This window comes from Tupaia chinensis, unplaced genomic scaffold (genome assembly GCF_000334495.1).
Source record: "Tupaia chinensis unplaced genomic scaffold, TupChi_1.0 Scaffold138568_1, whole genome shotgun sequence".
NCBI lineage: Eukaryota > Metazoa > Chordata > Mammalia > Scandentia > Tupaiidae > Tupaia > Tupaia belangeri.
The window spans coordinates 933,833-955,735 of record NW_006198462.1 but is presented as its reverse complement, the minus strand read 5'-3'; the positions used below and the strand labels follow the sequence as shown (position 1 = coordinate 955,735).

The 21,903-nt window shown below is 39.1% G+C and overlaps 1 protein-coding gene and 1 long non-coding RNA gene across 2 annotated transcripts; one reads left to right on the top strand and one right to left on the bottom strand.

Moving 5' to 3' along the window:
• The first annotated feature begins 5,708 nt into the window (after nt 1-5,708).
• PIP4P2 (phosphatidylinositol-4,5-bisphosphate 4-phosphatase 2) lies at nt 5,709-7,591 on the top strand. Its single transcript, XM_006172349.3, is given in 3 exon segments — nt 5,709-6,040; nt 6,043-6,310; nt 6,312-7,591. Coding segments are annotated over 3 exon segments (765 nt in total). The 5' UTR covers nt 5,709-5,805; the 3' UTR covers nt 6,574-7,591.
• Nucleotides 7,592-15,317: 7,726 nt separating this feature from the next.
• LOC102499122 (uncharacterized) lies at nt 15,318-21,903 on the bottom strand. Its single transcript, XR_336433.1, has 3 exons — nt 21,885-21,903; nt 19,397-19,547; nt 15,318-15,550 (listed from the first exon to the last, which is right to left on the bottom strand). It is a non-coding gene; the product is annotated as an uncharacterized LOC102499122 (long non-coding RNA).

The window sequence follows — 21,903 nt, the reverse complement described above, 5'->3', positions numbered from 1 at the left end:
TTTTTTTTCCCAAGTGGTTAACTTTAAAACAGGGGGAGAGGTGGGGAAAAGAAAAACAAACAAACGGGGAGAATTTATGGTAATTTCTGGTAACCATTGCACATCTTTGTGGAGTGCAGTGTGGTTTTTAAAATACGTTTTCAATTCATAATAATCAATTAAAGGATATAAAGATATTCATCATATCCAACACTTAACATTACAAAACAGTAGCACTCATCTCTCAATGCAGAGATTCATATGTCTGATGTTTCAAACTCAGTTATCAGTTATTATTTTACCCACATTGCTCATCTTTAAAAACTGGTAAACAGGGACCAGCAGATGACGTAACAGTTACATCACTGGATTTCCAAATGGTCAAACACGGTTCAAGTCCTGAGCTCAACAGCTTAAAACTCACATTAGGCATACGTGCATGTGTGTCCAGGATCCCAAGAGGAGAATGGAAGAGAAGGGATTGTAGCATGGCCATCCCCTCTGGAGGGTGACTTCTCACTTCATGTCTCTGTCTCTCTCTGTCTCTCTGTCTCTCTGTCTCTCTGGTGAGTACAAGTGCCCAATAGCAAAAATCTCTCTACAAAATAAATAAATAAAATAACTTTTAAACAAGAAAACTAATCTCTAAGCAGTAATAGTACATTATTTAAAAATGGCTCCAGGGCCAACAAGTGGCCTGGTGACTGAGACACTGGACTCACATATAGCCAATCATAGTTCAAATCCCAGGCTAGGTGGCTTGCTTTCTTACTTCCTTTCTCTCTCTCTCTCTCTCTCTTCCCCCCCCCCCAGCCTCTGCCTCTCTTTGGTGGTGTGCCTAATAGCAAATTTTAAAAAATTATAATAAAAGAAATAATTATTTTAAAAAAACAAAATGGCTCTTAGCAGGGAATTCTAACTACAATCCAAAAAAGAAAGACATGCTGCATGACACTGCTTTGTCCTAAGACAGCATGAGATTTGAGTCTTCTCAAATCTGTAGCAAATAGGGTTAAGTCATGCCGTATTTCACATTCCATAACTACAATTGGCATAAAAATTTGAGTTAGAAAAATGTAAGAAGCTGAGAAATTAAAGTGAGGAAAATGAGGGTGAAAGAAATGAATTAGGTCTGTAGGTAAGTCATTTCTCAGGATCTCAGTTTCCCCACTCCCAAAATCTAAGAGGTAGGCTAAATTACATAGTATTTTTCAAATTAGGTGCTATGGATATATGAGCCAGAAAATCTACAGAAGGATGCTGAGTTGCTGAGTTGCTGAGGTCAGGTGGATGGTTCTGTTAAGCTCTAGGTTGCCCATCTTTTTAATCAGAGTAAATTACTTTTATGTTCCATATATAACTTTATGTTGTATATATTTTATATACATAATACAATGCACTTCTGCCACTAAGGTGCATGTCTGAAAACAAACTTGTAGAATTTCATGATCCTAGAATAAAGAGAAGCTATAAAATCTGAAACAAAGTAAAGGGAAAGCAGAAGCAGAGGACAAATAAGACAAATAACTGATGAAAAATTTATCTCCTTTCCACCAAAATATGAGAGATGGAACAAGAGAAATACATGGAATCCAGGAATTGGGAAATTCAACCAAGAAAAAAGAAAAGGGAACCTGAAGGTGTAAGGGAACTTTGGGAGTTATGCAACAGTGCATCAGCCTAGAATGGAGGGCAATCAGTCCAGGTCGGTGAGAGAAGTTAAAGGACTATAAAAGGGATAGCTTCAAGGGGGGGAAAAAAAGACAGGAAACTGGTAGGTTACAAAGAGACTTCAATAAGTTCATAGAAAATGGAATTAAAGCACAAGTTCACATTGTTGCAAAAAAATTTTGAAATTCATGCATAAATTTTAATATGTATCTTTCATGAACTTTTTAAAGATCCTCTCAACTGGGCACAAGTGGATTAAGGTGGCACAGTAGAGGCTGGTATAAAATAATGATAGATGCTTTGAGATATTAGCCAGGTAATTCTTTTTTTTTTTTTCTTTCTTTTATTTATTTTTTGGGGCGGTAGAGGTTTTTGCTATAGGGCACATGCACTCACCAGAAAGACAGAGAGAGACAGACAGAAAGTGAGAAATCACTCCCCAGGGGGGATAGCCATGCCACAATCCCTTCTCCACCATTCTCCTCTCCAGATCCTGGGCATGCACGCACACGCGCCTGGCGTTGAGTTTAAGCCCCCAAGTCTGGGACTCGAACCACAGTCAGCTACATGGGAGTCAGCAACATAGCCATTACGCTAACTACTAGTCCTGCCAGGTAATTCTTAACCCTAGGGAAATTTAAATTAAGAAAAAAAAAATGTAGGTCCAGACCAAATACCAGCCTTGGCAGCTTGAAAAACACACAAGGCATATGCCCCAAATCCTGATGGGGAGAAATGGAGGAAAAAGGATTGCAGCATGACCATACCCCATTGGAGGGTGTTTTCTGTCTATCTCTCTTTGTCATGAATGTACATACCCTTGACCAACTAAAGAACAGAAAAAAAAAATGTAGGCCAGCAGGTGGTGTAGTGGTTAAGGTGCTAGACTCGCACACAGTCATCCATAGTTCAAGTCCCAGACTCCGCAGCTTGAAACTCACACTGGACGCACGTGCATGCATGCCCAAAATCCCAAGAAGACAATAGAGAAGGGACTGTGGCATGGCCATCCTCCCAGGGAAATGATTTCTCACTTTGTCTCTCTGTCTTTGTCTCTCCAGTGAGTGCATGCACCCTATAGCAAAAATCTCTCTCTAAAAAAAAGAAAATGTACTCATGGTACACTAACACAGATTAGCTGTGAATGATTTCATAATATTGGTAATCAGTAACTACCAGTTAACAAAAAGTTACAACTACACTGAAAGTCAAGGATATGGAGAATGAGGAAGGGCAATATAAAAGAACTAATATTTCGTCTTCCATAGAAGGCAGCCTGAATTAAAAGGCTGATTGAATTTCCCACCTTAGAAAAGGAGGGTTCTTGTGTTTCCCTCTGGTTGCTGCTTTGTTTTTGGCTTGTTAGTCCTGCAAACTGGGGCACAGAGTTCAAAGGAAAATAGCTTGTTACTAGTTAGGCACCTCCCACAAATCAACAGTGTGAAAGAAAACAATTTCTCCAAGCCTTCATGTTCCTGATAAAAGGTTATACCAAATAATCTCAAAGGGCTCCTCCAACTTTAATATTTTATGACCCTAGATGATCCAAACAAATTAGCAAGTTATTGTTGGAATGTGAGGTGCATGCACTATTGTCCTAGAATTTTATTGAGCTGCTGGATCAACAAACTTAAGATTTTTGAGGTGTAATGGTTACATCGCTGGACTCCCACATGGCTGACCCCGGTCTGAATCCTGGACCCAGACGCTTGAAACTCATGCCAGGTGCATGTGCATGCATGTTCAAGATCCAGAGAGGAGAAAGGAGGACAGGGGATTGTAGCGGACAGGGGATTGCAGCATGGCCAGTCTTGGGGGTGAGAGAATTTCTTGCTTCCTGTCTCTCTGTCTCTTTCTCCAGTGAGCATATGCTCCCTTAAGAAAAAAAGAATTCTTTCTGAGTTTCTGAGACTATTTGGAGGTATATTGACCATTTATATTCAAGAAAATTAATCTTATGGATACTCGATGGCTCTTATCAATCATCCAAAAAGAACTTTTAGCTTAATGCTAGTGGAAGGCTTAAAGTCATTGCTGAATAACCAAAAATAACTAGAACTAAAATTAACCCTGAAGGAGCCGCTTTTTTTTTTTTTTTTTTAAGAAAGATTTTTGCTATAGGGAGCATGTGCTCGCCTGACAGGCAGAAAGTGAGAAATCACCTCCCAGGCCATGCTGCAATCCCTTCTCTTCCACTCTCCTCTCAGGATCTTGGGCGCACACACACACACACACACACACACACACACACACACACGCTCCGCATGAGTTTTAAGGCACCGGTCTAGGATGCAAACCCCAGTCGACTACATGGGACGTAACCATTACACCATCTGCTGGTCTCAGGAGCCCTCTTCTTATGGGTATTCTGTTCCCAGAAAGAATACTGAGGAGGAAAGAATTACAAGTAGAATTAAAGCATATGACAGCATGCAAGGTTGATGTTAGACAATATGATTTAACACAAAGGGTCACAGGGAGTGGATCAAAACCAATGGAATTCTCATCCTGAATTCACAACAGTCTAATCTTCATTTGTTTCTCATTTATGCCCTTTCTGGTTAGTGGTTAGAGAATCACTAAGTGTTACTGTGAGAAGAGACCACAGGAATCTTCTCATGTCCTATTTCCTTGCTGTTTGCTGATGAAAATCTCTAAAGTCCCAAAGAAGAGATTTCCCATAACTAATGATGGGACCAACACCCAGATCTTCAGTTTGTCTGTGGGTCTGTGTATTTTTTCTTCCTTAGTCCAGATCTTCTCTCTTTTTCTGACTCCCATTTAGTTATGTACTTATAAAAGATAATGGCCTATAGAAGTTCCAATCTGCTGAGTAAATCACACTGTAGCAAGCCCCCCACTGAGAAAGGCCTATGCAGGTGTCTGAGCAGAGGGGAAAGTTAAGATTCTTCCACTCAGCCCTTGCCAAGCTCCACTCCCCTCTGGTGAAATTTAATTGACTTTATAAGGATAAACAAAAAGCTGAGCAGAGGGGGACTGACTAAATGTCTTCTAAAGGTATGAATAAGAGGTTGTCAAGGCCTACAGACCAGCTGGTTTGATAGTATTCAAGAAACAGAAGCGTTTAGAGGAAGAAAAGAAAAGGGAAGGAGGAGGAAAAGGATGGAAAGGGGCAAGTAGCCAGATATATCACGTTTGAAAGCTAGTTGGGAACCGGCTAACAACAGTTAAGAAGTTGGCTGGAAATTTCTATTAGAATTCTTTTTTTATCCATTCATCTAATAAATATGTTCTGACTGCCTACTATGTGTATAACATTCTACTAAGCCAAAGGAAAGATACTCAAGACATTAAAAGGCAGCCCTAAGTCATCAGAAGTTTGGAATCTAGTTTGAGGAGAAGAAATATGATTAAACCAACATTCTGGGAGTGCTTACTACATGCTGGGCATGATGCTGGATGTCAAGTATTACAGAAATTAACGAGATGGGCTTGGGCCATAAATTTGAAAGGCACAATCCAAAATGTCATAATTCTAAATGTTGAAATCTTGAAAGATCAAAATCCCTTAAGTCTAAAATCCCCAACATCTAAACACCCACTAAAAAATGATCCCAAAAGAAAAAATTCCTGAATGCTGAAGTCCTACAAGCCAAAATCCCCCAAACCACCATTCCCATGAAACAAAAAAAAGAGGCATAGATGCCAAATTCTATGGGAGTTTTTCTTTTCTTTCTTATTTTTTTATTTTAAATTGCTAATATTATTTTTTACAATTCACTATGCTATATTTCATCTTCACATTATTTCCAATACAGAAGGTATAAGTAGTGTTAAGACTTCTAGATTTATTTTATAGATTTCTTTGTGCAAATATGACTTTATAAAAATGTATTATCACAAAGCTGACTTTGCATGTTATGTGAGTACATGGAAATACTGAAATTTCCTCAATAAATAAAGAGATGTCTTTCTTTCTCATTCTCCTCTCCCTTCCCCACCACCCATCCCCCAGTCATGCCTCCTAGCGCCCGCTCCTGTCCCGCCCCCTCCCTCCCCCGCCCCCTGCCTTGTGACACATTCTGGGTCCTCCGGGAGGCGGCAGCAGCAGCAGCGGCAGCGGCATTAGCCACCACCTCCACCGAAGCCGCAACCCCAGCTCAGCCTCCCTTTGGCCCCGCCTCTGCTGCAGTCATGGCTGCTGATGGAGTGGACGAACGCTCGCCTCTGCTGTCAGCATCCCATTCAGGAAATGTCACTTCCACCACCCCACTGTACTTGTAAGAGACCAGCCCCAGAGCGGAACTCCCACCTCCATATACAGCCATTGCCAGTCCAGATGCCAGTGGTATTCCAGTAATAAACTGCCGCGTGTGCCAGTCTCTAATCAATTTGGATGGCAAGCTTCACTATCATGTGGTTAAGTGCAGTTTTGCAATGAAGCTACGCCAATCAAAAACCCCCCGACAGGGAAGAAATATGTTAGATGCCCTTGTAATTGTCTCCTCATTTGTAAGGACACATCTCGGTGAATAGGATGTCCCAAACCCAACTGTAGACGCATAATTAACCTTGGCCCAGTAATGCTTATTTCTGAAGAACCAGCTCAACCTGCGTTGCCAATCCAACCGGAAGGTACAAGGGTTGTATGTGGGCACTGCGGAAACACATTCCCGTGGATGGAACTGAGGTTCAACACTGGCAAAATGCCCACACTGCAAAAAAATCTCCTCAGTGGGTAGTGCACTTCCGTGAAGACGCTGCTGTGCATATATTACCATTGGGATGATATGTATTTTCATTGGAGTTGGGTTAACTGTTGGCACCCAAGATTTTGCAAGGCGATTTCATGCAACCTATGTTTCTTGGGCAATTGCTTATCTCTTAGGTTTGATCTGCCTTATTCGAGCTTGTTATTGGGGAGCTATAAGAGTCAGTTATCCAGAACACAGTTTTGCATAAGCTTGGTTATGAAACAGTGATGTTGGTGAGAGTGTCTAGCAGTTCTTGATAAGCTACTCTGGACATCTTTAAAGTCATTCATCCTAATGGATTCCATTCTGGTTTATGTATTATAGTTTCAAGACTTTGGGAGTCTGTTATGAACAAATGCTCATTGCACTACATTATATGCAAATAGTTTGTTTAGCTGCTGGGTTTTCAAACTTGGAATAAACCTGTGTTTTCATGTTATTTTACATCTCTTAAAAGATATTTTTGGATTTATCATTAAACATTACATATAATATCTCCCTTTCATTATTTTTTTTATCAGCTATTTCATTACTTGCTGATCTGTGAGTATTCCCAAGAAGTGTTTATAAATGTTTCTATAATAGCTTCACATTTATACTTACATTTTAATTATATAGTATCAAAATTGCTTGCTTTAAAATCTAAGCAATATGCATTTTGCTTGAACTGCTTACAGCAACTTTAACCTAAGATTATAGTGACCTTATTCAGGAAAACAAAAAATTGAGTGTACCTTCAAAAACTTGACAATTATCAGAGAAAAAAAATTTCTAGATACTGTATGCTTGTTTTTTGTTGTTTGTAGAAAGATTCAGTATTTTGGTAGTAATTTAAAATACAAGAATGGAAATAGTTATTTGTTCACAGTTGGAGATGTTGGATAAATGTCTTTTCTCAAAGATCACAGGACTTTTTGTGTGTCTTTTTTTTTTTTATTTACCAGTTACAAAAGATCTTACCCAAGTTTATGAAATTTCATGTTATATGTGTTCCTTTATAGAGACTGGAGGAAGTATTTCACACATATTTTATAATCCTTAACCATTTAATCAAAATATATTTACATTGGATTGTGCTCCTTTTCATTAGATCATGGCTAATTTTTCTTATTGGGGTAATTATTACTACTTACATATGAAGGAAGCTTATGACATTTTACAGTAGCTAAATAGTTGAGATTAGATGTATTCCTACCATTCTTCTCAAATGCAGTTGGTCAGATAATTACTCATTGCTCAAAAAAAATAGATCAGACACAAAAACTACATAATTTTCTAAAAACTCACTAGTATTTATGGAATCAGCTCTTGCACTGCCCATCTTTGCAGTTTTGGAAAAGAAATTACTTCACTGAAAAGTAATGTTGTAGAGTCTTTAATGTAATAGCATTAGATAATGAGATGATCTGAGTAAATTAATTGGTAATTCCAAAGGTAAGACTAATATTTTAAATTGTGTTCCTGGTTAGAATAAAAATGTACTCATTAAAAACTTTGGAGCAAAATACATGTAAACTTGAAAGAATAAATGATAAATGTATAAATACAGTAGCTCAGGATTATATTATATGGACCTTTGAAAATACACTAATAAAGATTATTGTTCAAAAATTACTTTGTTGTATTCTATTTAAATAAATGTCACTTCCAAAATTGCCTTGAAATCTTGCTCTATAGTTTTCATGTTTAAACTTTTTTTTTTCAGAGAAAGATTTTTTGTTGTAGGGTGTGTGCACTTGCTGAAGAGACAGAGAGACAGGAAGCAAGAAATCACTTCCCCCCTCCCCCCCGGGGATGGCCACACTGCAATCCCCTCTCCTCTACTTTCCTCTCTGGAGTTTGGGCATGCACACACATGTATCTGGCATGAGTTTTAAGTCACTGGGTCCGGGACTTGAACCATGGTCGACTATGTGGGAGTCCAGCAACATAACCATTATGCCAACTGCTGGTACCGGTAATGTTTCTTTATATGGTATTCGTTTATTTTTTTCTCTACTATTTTTGTGGATTTTTTTTTTTTTTAGAGCTTTTTGCCTTAGTGTGTGCACTTATCGGGGAGAAAGAGACAGAGACAGTAACAGGGAAAATGAGAAATCACCTCCCAGGGGGATGGCCACATTGCAATCCCTTCTCCTCCATTCTCCTTTTGGGATGTTGGGCACTCATGCAAACACACCTTTCATAAGTTTCAAGTCACCGGGTCTGGGACTTGAACCATGGTAGGCAATGTGGTAGTCCAGCGATTTAACAGCTACACTATCTGCTGGGCCCTACTTTTGTGAATTTTTAAAGAATTTTATTAGTTATTTTATGAGAGCAAAAGAAATAGACACCCCAATAGGGTCTTCATGCTGCAATCAAACCCCAGCCGCAGCCTATAATATGGACATGAGCACACATGCCAGGCAGGTGCAGCGGGCACTCAGGATGCAAATGCAGAACCTATATATGGCTTCGGTATCTTACTGTTGTACCACCACAACTGGCATATGGTTTTATTTTAATATAAACATTTATTAATTTGTAATCCATTTATGGAATAAGCTATTTTCTTAATGATTTATTTATCGCAACAGCATTGCATATTAAATAACCCATTTTTCCACATTTACTTATAATTCCATTCCATTTTGTTATATGCTACATGATCAGAGTCCTTCTGAAATACAACTCCAGAAGATCAAGAACCTTGACTTTCATGTTCACTGCTTTATCCCCATTTAGAACAGTTCCTGGCATATATTGCTTAATATAGATGAGTGACTATATATGAATGCATATATGAATGAACTAATTGGTATTTTACATTTTTGTATATTCTTGGGCCTGTACTTTATATTTTGGACTAGATTATATAGTTATTTATGTAATTTTAGGTTAAGGGAAAACTTTCCAAGTAGATCCCAAAGCATAAATCATATAGAAAAGAACCAGTAGAATAGATGATGAAAGCAAAACAAATGATCAAACAGAAATCCCAAATACTACTATGTGAAAAAAATATATAAGCAAAGCCAAAAGAGGAGCTGATGAAAATATTTTAAAAATAGGAGAGTTAATTTTTGTAATATAAGAAAGGTCTAAAGGAATGAAGAAGCAATTATAAAAGACATACAGTATGTAATAAACATGAACTTTTTTCAATTTCCTAATAATTAAAGAATGTACATTAAATCGAAGTGGTACTGGGGCCAGCAGATGGCATGGAGGTTAGACCAGCAGATGGCAGGGCTGACTAAGCAGTTGGAGTACTGGACAGAGAACTTGAAAAAAAGAGCTTGCACCCATGTGTGCCTGCCTCAAACCTTGAGAAGAGAAAGAAGGGGAAGGAACTGAGGCATGGCCATTTTCCCTGGGGGATTATTTCTCACTTTCTCTCTCCCTATCTCGCTGGTGAGCACATGTGCTCTATTCAAAACTAAAAAACAAAATAACACACACACACACATACAACCCAACCCCAAAAGATATTATTTTTTACCTACCATATTAACAAAGAATAAAAAAGCAATAATATCAAGTCCCTGGTCTAGAATTCGAACCACACAGTTGGCTTTGTGGGACCTAGTCACTCAACCACCATGCCACAGGCTGGCCTTAATTTTGTTTTTCAAGTAGAGCATGTCTTCTAGTGTCTAGAGAATGGAATGTGGGGAAAATATTATGCAAAAGAATATACCATGGCCATTGATCAGAAAAAGAAAAATATATTTGTCTCCTGGTGTTCAAAGTAGTAAAAATTGACATAATTCTTAGAAAAGCAGAGAAAATGGCACCATGATCAGGTATTTTTGAGCAAGTCATTTTTGAGTTCATATGGCATTTGAGAAGAAAAGAAAGGGACCTAATAACATGGGCCAAATTGTGCCAGCCTCAGAACACAGCTGTTTAAGTATTCACAGAAACCTAGGAAGCAAGCTTTCTTGCTTCTGCTTTACCAGAGAAATTCAGGTGCTACACCTATAGATCTGCAAAAGTAGATTTTGAGTAGAGTATGACAGAAATTTCCATTCAAGACATTCACTCCTAGAGGTATGTTTTTCTTGGATCTCCCTGAGAATCACTATATTATGCTGAAAATACACATACACGTTTACACCCATTTTCTTTGGCATTATATTTTCAAATATAGAAAAAACTGTGATTGTATCTGAGTAGATAATGCCATTTCTTTTGTTTAGCTTCTGTTTTGTTTAATTTTGATAAGACTATACTTGTTCTCTTCTGCTATCATGAAACTCTACATTTCCATGTTCATGGTCTGCATAAATTGCTCTCAAATATAAATTTTAATTTTTCTAATGTATGCATATGCATGTACACATCTATGTAATTAGCAATGAAGAAAAAAAGCCCTGTTTATTGAACTACCTTGCATATGTTAATATTTAATCACCTGTCGTAATTGTGATTCTACCATTAAGAAGTTGAGAGGTTAAATAGTCAGGTAGAAGTCAATCAACATATATCTATTGGAGCAAGCTGGAATCAGTCTTGTCTGACTCAAAAATTTGTCTGCTTTCCATTGCCTTGTATTTTATACTTTGTAGTGAATAGCTCTTGATTTTTGTGCCCCCTGCTGTTCATTGTCTGTAAAGAAAATTAATGGAATTCCCAAAGTATTTCAAAAGAATAGACTATTCTAGTTAAGCATATTTTTTTGCATTTGATATTAAATCTAACCACATTAATTTTAGAGCAACTTTAAAAAATTGCAAGAGGGCATGTGCACTTTCTGTAAAGAGACCAAGAGACACAGAAGGAGAGAACACTTCCTGTGGTGCATGGTTGCTGTACAATGCTTTCGTCTCCATTTCTCCCTCCTTTGAAGATTTTGGACACACACTCACATGTGCCTGGCATGTTTTCCAAGCTGCCAGGTTGGGGACTTGAACCATGCAGCTGGCCAGGTAGGATCCAGTTGTTTCCTTAACCACCAAGCCACAGGCTGGCTCTAGAGTGTTTTAATTTATGTAATAATATAGTACAGGTAACATTATTATTGCTACATCTATTGTCTTATGTAATTAACATTGAATCATAGGAAGACTGAGCAGGAATATTATTCATTAAACATGAGGAAATTTATATATAATAAATCTTAAATAATGTCTTGATTTTCTTTTTCCTATAATAGCAATATTTATTTTAAAATTGTTAAATGGCACAATACACTGAAAAGAGATTTTTAAAGGTTTTTAATTTTTAAATTCATTTAATGTGCTCAGTTATGTATTTAAATAAACTCTGTTTTCTTTGTATTTTGCTAAACATGCATGTATTTGACTTGAGGTGGAATACTATATGAAAAGCAGAAAGATTCTTTTGGGAAATGCCCCATAAGATAAGATGTCAAATAAGGTTAAAGATCAAAGAAGTGGTAGGGGCCAGCAGGTGGCGTTGTGGTTAAGGGTGCCAGACTCCCACATGGCCGACTGTGGTTCGAGTCCCGGACCTGGTGGCTTACTTTCTCACTTTCCCTCCTTCCCTCCCTCTCTCTTTCACTTACTCCCTCTCTGGTCAAATTAAAATAACTAACTAAATAAGTTAAATTAAAAAAAAAAAATCAAAGAAGTGAGTATAGTTTGTAACTTAGCAGGTGTGAAACTTTGTCTACCAAGATATTTTCTCTTCTATAACTCAAAGTCATTCAGGGTAACACACTAAATAAGAACTGATCACAACTGTTCTGATTGAATATTCTGAATAACCTGAGTGGCTTTTTCATGTAGGTAACAAATAATTGTTGGATATAAAACTATGATAAATCTCCCAGAGTACCAATAAATTTTTGTGAAAAATCTTGCCACAGTATAGATATATTTCCATCCCAAATATACTTTGGGCTTAAAACATGAGACATTTAAATAACCTTGGAGAAAATGCATTAAGTTTTTATTAGTTATTAAGCCTTTAGCAAAATTTAGGAAATATGTGGATAATTCCTTGGCTTGTATAATGCCATTTTTGCCCCAGTCTCTTTCTTATGCCTGCTTCTGTTGCTTTACAACTTCCTCACTACCTGCCATCTGCCATCCTAAGTCCCACACTTCACTCCTTCAAATGCAATGCAGACTTCACTACACGGTTTTCATGATCAAATGCTACTGATTTAAATCTCACTGCAAATACCCTATTTAATATGATAGTTCTCACCCACAGTTCTTTAATTCTGTCAAGTCATATAATCCATCTTCATTTTACTTCTGCTATTCATTCTGTAGCTGCACACTGGATGGTTATCCACAGACCCACTCACCTCTGAACTCTTGCACTCAGCTATTCTACTCTCTGAATATATATATATTCCACCTTTATGAAATGATTGCTCTCTATGCCATTCTTTCCTGAATATTCTGCTTAAGAATTTCATGTTTATTATTCAATTTATCATCTCCTTTACCAATGAATCCCACAATCACATTGATTCTACCACAAATTTCTCATCATCACCTTCAACTAACTCAACTGTATTTATCTGCATTTCAGCTCTCCTGCAAATCCCCTACAGATATTACTTTAAAGCTTCAAAGTCTGCTGCTTTTCACAGCAAACCTCTTCTTTTTTCTTGTAGTGGATCATATTTTTATTTCATATATTCTTGCTTTCGACCCTTTCTTCCACCTATAATCTAGATCCCATTTCCTCATGCCTTCCTTCCTCAGAGAAATGACATCTTTTCATTTTTTCCTATATCCATCTGGGGACCCAAGTCAACTGACACCACAATTTTTAGTTCTCCATACACTATCTACACTTAACAATTCTCTTATTCTCTCAACTATGTGCACTTTTGTTTATGGTCACTAGATACCTTACCTATGGATCTCATAAACATCGAATTACTGTAAAAAGCTCTAAACTCATTCCTTTGCCTGTCTTTCCTGCTGCCCATATCTCTTCCCAATTCATTTTTTTCACACTGTCACTTGTTTTCCAAATGGGCATATATTGGGAACCAGCAGTTAGCGTAATGGCTATGTCGCTGGACTCCCACATAGTCGACCGCAGTTTGCGTCCCGGACCCGGTGGCTTAGAACTCATGCCGGGCGCGTGTGCGTGCGTGCCCAAGATCCCGAGAGGAGAATGGAGGAGAAGGGATTGCGGCATGACCATCCCCCCTCGGGGGTGATTTCTCGCTTTCTGTCTCTATGTCTCTCTCTGTCTGGCGAACGCACGTGCCCTATAGCGAAAAACCTCTCCAAAAAAAAAAAAAAAAAAAAAATGCAACAAATGGGCATGTATTATCACACCTAACCTAAAATCATTTAATATCTCTTCATATCCTTATAAAGGAGATAGAGAATCTTTATTCTTTTCTGACCTAATATTGAGCCACTACCATACAGTCTCTTGAATTTTTCTACTGTAGTAAAATTACTACTTTCTTGTATTGACTGCTGTTTTGTTCCTATATGCCTTTGTGCTGTTCTCCCATCAGAAAGGAATATCCTTTCTAAGTGGGTAACTTTTCATCCTTGAAAATCTTACTCAGGCATTACCAACCCCCATAAACTCTTCAGTGAACCTTCTTTTCTTGCCTTCCAGCCTTCAAAAGAGTTATGACTTTCCTTGTCTACTTTTATTGCATGTAAATACTTCTACTACATACTTTTACAATTTTACATTTTAGTTTATAGGCACTATTAGTGGACTATCATTCTCTTCTTGCTAATTGTGCACCAGCCATATTAATCTTATTTTAGTTTGTATTTGTATCCTCAGTTCCTAACACATAATAAGCAGAGATATTCAAAACTCTTATGCTAGGCTGATTTGAGCTGAATGGAACCATCTTTATATATAACGTTTAACAAATTGATTGCTATATTATAAGCACCTGTGTGCACAAATGTGTTTGTGTGTGTTTATGTGTGTCTCTATCCTTTAAAAATGCTTTGTGTGGAATAAATGAAGGTGAGGCAGATTGTTGTCAAGAGGTTGGTTAGGAGATCATTCTGTAAACACTAGATAATGGTCCCTCTTCAGCTTTTCCTGACCTGCCAGGATTTTAATAGCACTATCCTTTGTTTTGAACTTTATCTTCACAATTAACTTATTTAATTGGAATTGTCTGTTTCCATATCTACATCTTCACTAGACAGTACATATTATGAGAGTAGGTAACTAGTGCACTGTGTGTGTGTGTGTGTGTTACTAGTGTAAGGTACTATGAGTTAGAGTTACATAAGATACAAAAATATAATTGTAAATAAACCTCTGCTTATAAGTAATAGGATATATTAAGTGTGAATTATCTTCCTACTTGGATTCTTATTTCCACTCTTGCTTTTTCTCATTTCATTCTCCAAGACTATTTTATTTGGGGGGGGAAAGGGGAAGTTTTGTAGAGGAATAAACTAAACATTTGTTTGGAATAAGAAAAGCAGTAACAACAAATTACACAATATAAAAAATGACAAATACCACATGTTGTACACTGTAAAAAAAAATGACAAATGCCACAAACAATAAAATGTAGACTTTTAAATATATTTTTAAAAGTTTTTGCTATAGGGTACATGTGCTCACCAGAGGGGGCGGGGAGGAATTGAGAAATCACCTCCCATGGGGATGGCCATGCCACAATCCCTTTTTCTCCATTCTCTTCGAATTTGGGGCACACATTCAAATGCGTCCAGTGTATTTTCCAATCACTAGGTCCAGGACTTGAACCATTCACTCAACCATGTGGGATCTAGCTGCCTTAATCACCATGCCCTCTGGCTGGCCCCAGAAAAACATTTTTAATTAACTACTTTTACCACTGCTAAGCTTTCTCCATTTTTTAGCTTTATATTTTTAATTGCCTTATCATTTGACAACAATTTTATAATAAGTTTCTCTGTTGAGGATAATTGGGTATTCCTTTAAGTATAGTTAATCAACATTTATGTTTTCATTATTGAAAGGTTAGAAAAGTTCATTTCAGTTTTATAATTTGTTATTGGTAGTAACATGTCAATTTTTAGTATTGCTAAATTTGAGGAAACCTGACATGAGTTTCTTATGGGAGGTCTGTGATTTCAGGGCACCTCAGATTTTCTTAGACAGTGACTAAACTTAAGTACACTTTAAATTGCCGAAAAGTCATTAACCTGCTTGTTGTCAATTTCTTGTTGTAAAGGTGTGTTGTGAGTACCAGGTTATCCTTGAAGACATGTTGATATTTCATGTGAAATCTGTAAGAAAAATTTTAAGTTTCAATGTGTTTATATGATTCATTTTCTCTTATCAAAAAATATAGAAAATTCCTTATTCTGATTATAATTTATCTCTTTCCTTCAGTAAGTCACTGATAATGGTTTGATCTGAAATGTTTTCTTCTAATTCACATTCTCATCACAATACTGTCTATTGGTCATATATATAATTTTATTGTAAGATGCACATAAAATATGTTGTAGCATTAAATATACTCCTGAGGAAGAAAACTTCTGTTGAATAGATTGATGAGAACTGAATCCTGCACTTAACATTTTCTACATTTGGATATTGGAAAGATATATTGATTTTGCTGTCCATAGACCTCAGTGCCTCATGCTACATTCTTATCATGACACATTATCTGACCCTGCACTTCAGTCTCTGATGCCAAATGAGCTGTCTCAGTGTATGTAGGAGTGTTCTTGGAAGCTATTTCCACACTGAAACAACTAGCAATATCTTGACCAAACATGGGAGAAGACTTATGAAGCTCCACATGTTTTTAAATGCTAAATCCTAACATAATACTGCCCCACTTGAAAACCTTCAATTCTCTTCTATTATAATAAAATTATAATAGGATTCCCAATGCTCTTCTATTATAATAAAATTCAACCTCCTTACTAGTATCTACAAAACAAGATATGGGAGATAGCTACTGAATTTGAGCTATGAAACATTGCTTTCATTGACTAAAAGTGAAGATTTTCTGCTGAGATTTCTCCCTCCAGATTCATTTCTAGTTGCCTCCCTGTACTGAGTGTCTAGACAGGTCCAAGTGAACAGTATCCAAACATCTGAATATGATTTGGGTCAGAATATTCCTCAATTCCCACTGAATCTGATACACAGAGAGTGAAAAATGAAATGGAAGAGAGAATGCAGATCACCTCCTCCTGCATGCCTCAGAACACTCAGATTGAATTTGAAGAATTAGGAAGAAACACTCAATCCATTAGATGACCAGAAATCACTGCAGGGTCACAAGAAATATGGGAAAACAAGAAAATACCTCTTCTCCGAGGGAAAAGAATAACTCTTCTTCATACTCAGACAGTACAATGAAACTCATGGAAATGTCAGATAAAGACTTTAGAATATTCATAGTCACAAAGCTAACAGAGATGGAAGAAAGACAATGAACTGCAGAAGAGGCAGGAGAAAGGAGCTGACAAGATCCAAGAGGTGACGAAATTCTTGAAAGATCTGAAAAAGGAATACGCATCATAAAAAAAAAAATCAAATGGAACTGCTAGAGATGAAGGCTATAATACAGGAAGTCAAACCTCCCTTGAAAATATTAAAAGCAGACTAGATCATACAAAAAATCAAATCTCAGATGCTGGCCTAGAAAGATCCACCACAAAGACTTAGAAAATTGCCAAAAAAAAAAAAAAAAAGAGAGAGAGAGAATATATGAAGAATACTAGGTACCATCAAACGTCCAAACATTCGGATAACTGGTATCCCAGAAGGCAGAGAGACTCATAAGGGCATTGATAATTGATTCCATGAAATCCTGGGAAGAAAACTTTCCAAACCTAGAGAGGCATTCAAAGATCCAGACCCAAGAAACACAAAGAACCCCCAATAGAATCAACCCAAGAGATCTTCTCCAAGACACATTATTGCCAGATTGATCAAAACCACAAAGACAAGATACAAAGATTGGCAAGAGAGAAATGTCAAGTTACCTACAAAGGATATCCCATCAGGCTAACAGTGGACCTCTCATCAGAAACATTGCAAAGGAAAGAATGGGAAAATATATTCAAAGTGTTCAGGGAAAAGCAATTTCAACCAGAGTATTGTACCCGGCAAGATTATCTTTCATATGGGAAAAAACATAAAAACAAACAAACAAAAAAACCCAAAGAAACAAAAAAACAAAAAACAAAAAACAAAAAAAACCCAAGAACATTATCAGATAAATAAAACCTGAAAGAATTTATCAACACCAGACCATCTCTGCAAGAAGTCCTGAAAAGAGTGCTATGTTAGGAAAATTAAATACAGACACACAGAAATAAGAGTTCAAAAACTAAGAAAATGGCCAACTTAATTGCAGGGACAAGTCTGGAGTTGAATATTATATCCTAGAATTTAATCGGGAAGATTGGACCACAACAGAAAATAAAATACATGAGACTGTACTGGTGGAACAGAATTTCATGGCTTTTGACTAAAACATTGCTGAGTTTCTTCTAGGCTTTGTTTTCTGGTTTTAAGAATTTTTTGTCTTTTCTTGAGCTGCTGATAGGTTCATGTATGTACTATTTGAAAAGAATCTTAACCTGTTTACTGGGTTTAAGTTTTAAGCAAAGCTCTTAGCATTTCTTTGATTTATTAAAGCTAAAACTGCTTTTCTTGAAATTAAAAAATACATTAAAAAATACCTATTTAATGACCATAGTAAGCTATATAGCATCAGCTAGGTGCTACTTTAGAGTACATTCATTCTACTCAGAGTTTTAAGCCTAAAGTCAGACATGTAGTCACAGATATGTATATGTCAGCTGAACTTGCTATTGATAGTAGTTAGATTATTCAAGAAATTTTGTGAATCAATAAAATGTGAGGGGAAAAAAGAATGGAAAACAACTGTAGACACCAGAGATTGTGTGGGAAGGGAGTGGGAAATGGTAGAGGGTGAGAAATAGGGGGAAAAATATATATATGGAACTAGAAATGGAATATTATTAATGGTAACATGCATGATTTATTTATTTATTTATTTATTTATTTATTTGAGAGGTTTTTGCTATAGGGAGCACGCGCTCACCAGAAAGACAGAGAGAGCCAGAGAGACAGAAAGCGAGAAATTACCCCCCGGGGGGATAGCCACGCTGCGATCCCTTCTCCTCCTTTCTCCTCTTGGGATCTTGGGCACGCACGCACATGCGCCCGGAGTGAGTTTAAGTCACTGGGCCCGGGACTCGAAATGCGGTCGACTACATGGGAGTCCAGCGACATAGCCATTACGCTAACTGCTGGTCCCAGTAACGTACGATTAAGCCACTATGCAGTATATTCTGGATGGGAAATCACATTTTGCATGCTGTGATGATGCTCAGTGAATAAAGGTAAATTAATTCATAATTTAAAAAATTAATAAAAATTAAAAACATATACATTAACAAAACAAAACAAAACAAAAAACACTGTATGATTTAGGCTTTTCCCAATTCTTCAAATTCATTTTCCAAATCTTCTTGGCTTTCTAAAGCCCAGTTTTACTGCTCTTACATAAGTTTCGAGAAGATGCTAAACTTTTTTCCCACTCCAGGCTATTAATAACTTTCATTCCCTTTACTTAAAAAAGTTTTTCCTTTATTCTACATTTGCCTTCAGAAGGGATTTAGACAATCCCTTTCAGAGGCTTTCTTCAACTAATCCATTCTCATCAAGTTTTCTTTGCTTTTACATGCCTTCCTCCTTTATAGCCTCTTTTGGAAGTTACCTACCTTTCGAGTTCTATAAATGCTTCCTTCTAGAATGTGTAAGCTTTCTTAATCAGTATCTCTTTCCTAATGTTCCAATTGATATATAATGTGCCTATGACATATGTATATATTTATACTAATATATGCATACATATAGTTATTTTGTTTATATGTATGAAAATGGTCTCCAGGTATCTAAATTTAAGTATTTCACTATAATATTATATATACAAAATTGCACTCTGAATTGCACTCACTTCTCTAAGCCTCTTTCATATTTCCTATTTATGTCACTACTAACTCATTTATTCAGCCAAGTCAGAAACCAGAGTCCTATTTTTTTTTCAATTTGTCCCTTCTATCCAATCTTTCACTAACCTCTATTGATTTTGCCTCATCAACACCTTTCTGATCTGTTTAGCTTCTCTGTTTAGCTCAGACTGACTGACTTTTTCTCTCTCCTTTTTCCTTCCTTTCTTCCTTCCCTCCCTTTTTTTTGGTTAATTTTTGCCAGATGGGGGTGTGTTTCCTGAAAAGAGACAAACAGGTAAAGGGAGAGTAAGAAATCACCCTTCAGTTGGGAAGCCATGTCATCCCTTTTTCCCAACTCTCTTCTGGGGATTTTGGGCACACACACATCAACTGGGAGTCCAGGACTCCAGGCGCTGTCAGCCATATGTTACCCAGCTCCTTAAACACCATGCCTAAGACTGGCCCAGATATCTTATTTCTAAGGAGAGTTATTGTAAAGAACTCCAAGGAAACCCTCCTAGTTGTGTTGTATCTTTCCCTCCCCATATCTGCCCTCCATACCACTGTCACAATGATCTTTCAGTATTCATTATGATCTTGTTTAAAATCCTTCAAAGATACTGTTTCGCTTGAGACAACCATAAACATGTCACGATCAGATTCAGTTTCACTTCTCTAATTTTATTTGCCATGCTACTGCTTCTCCAACTCCAGTTACTCCAGATAGTACCAGTATCCGAGTAGGTACAGCTGTGGTACCATGTTGGAGTGGAGTCCCTTCCCTCCCAGAAGTGCTTACATTCAAATCGCTTCATCCCGAGTACTAGTAAAGCAGAACAGCTGTCTTTCTTTTTTTTTCTTTGAGAGGTTTTTGCTATAGGGTGCATGCGCTTGCCAGACAGACAGAGAGATAGAAAGTGAGAAATCGCCCCCCCCCCAGGGGGGATGGTCACACCGCAATCCCTTCTTCTACATTCTCCTCTCGGGATCTTGGACACGCACACACATGAGCCCGGCGTGAGTTCTAAGCCACCGGGTCCGGGACTTGAACTCCGGTCGACTAAATGGGAGTCTAGCGACATAGCCCTTATGCTAACTGCTGGTCCCCAGAACAGCTGTCTTTCTAAGTCTCATCTCTGCACTTCTTTCTATTCTTGACTTTTCCCCTCAGCCTATTGCGACAAACTAGGCAGTAAGCTTCAGCTGCTCTGAAAAACTGTCCTTCTGGGCCTGCGGGTCCATTTAGGCGGTCGGTGTTCTGTGGTGTCCACACTTCATTTCCTCTTCCTCCACCGCTGAGCTGAGCACCGCCCTCAGACCCTCCGAGGCTGTGGGCCCCAGGGTGAGCCCCAAGACCCAGGAGTGGTCCTTTTCACCACCCCCCACCCCGCCCGAGCACAGGCAACGGCGCCCCCACAGGGGACCTCAGAGATGATATGTGAAAAAATGAGAAAAGGATGAAGGTGGTGATTCGGATACAGATGGGCTTGCTTCAACAAACTTTGCTCCTTTCAGGATGGCAGTCCGTGGGAAAATGTATCCTGGCTGCTGCGACTCTCGACTCTCGCCGCAAGGACCCGGCATGGACTGAGGGGCTCCGGCGGCCTCGCTCACTGAGGCGGCCTGGCCTCTTCACAGGGCGACCTCTCCCCCTCACAGGGGCGACCTCTCCCCCTCACAGGGGCGACCTCTCCCCCTCACAGGGGTGACCTCTCCCCCTCAAGGGGCGACCTCCTTTCCTCACAGGGGCGACCTCTCCCCCTCAAGGGGCGACCTCCTTCCCTCACAGGACGACCTCCCCCCCTCACAGGACGACCTCTCCCCCTCACAGGGACGACCTCCTTCCCTCACAGGGCCGACCTCTCCCCCTCACAGGACGACCTCTCCCCCTCACAGGGACGACCTCCTTCCCTCACAGGGCCGACCTCTCCCCCTCACAGGACGACCTCTCCCCCTCACAGGGACGACCTCCTCCCCGTCACAGGACGACCTCTCCCCCTCACAGGACGACCTCTCCCCCTCACAGGGACGACCTCCTTCCCTCACAGGGCCGACCTCTCCCCCTCACAGGACGACCTCTCCCCCTCACAGGGACGACCTCCTTCCCTCACAGGGACGATCTCTCCTCCTCACAGGGGCGACCTCCTTCCCTCACAGGGACGACCTCTCCTCCTCACAGGGGCGACCTCCTTTCCTCACAGGGACGACCTCTCCCCCTCACAGGGGCGACCTCTACCCCTCACAGGGGCGACCTCTCCCCCTCACAGGGACGACCTCTCCCCCTCACAGGGACGACCTCCTTCCCTCACAGGACGACCTCTCCCCCTCACAGGACGACCTCTCCGCCTCACAGGGGCGACCTCCTTTCCACACAGGGACGACCTCTTACCCTCACAGGACGACCGACCTCTCCCCCTCACAGGGACAACCTCTTCCCCTCACAGGACGACCTCTCCCGCTCACAGGGAAACCTCTCCCCCTCACAGGAACGACCTCTCCCCCTCACAGGAACGACCTCTCCCCCTCACAGGAACGACCTCTTCCCCTCACAGGATGACCTCTCCCCCTCACAGGACGACCTCTCCGCCTCACAGGGGTGGCCTCCGTCACTCACAGAGGCGGACTCGCTCACA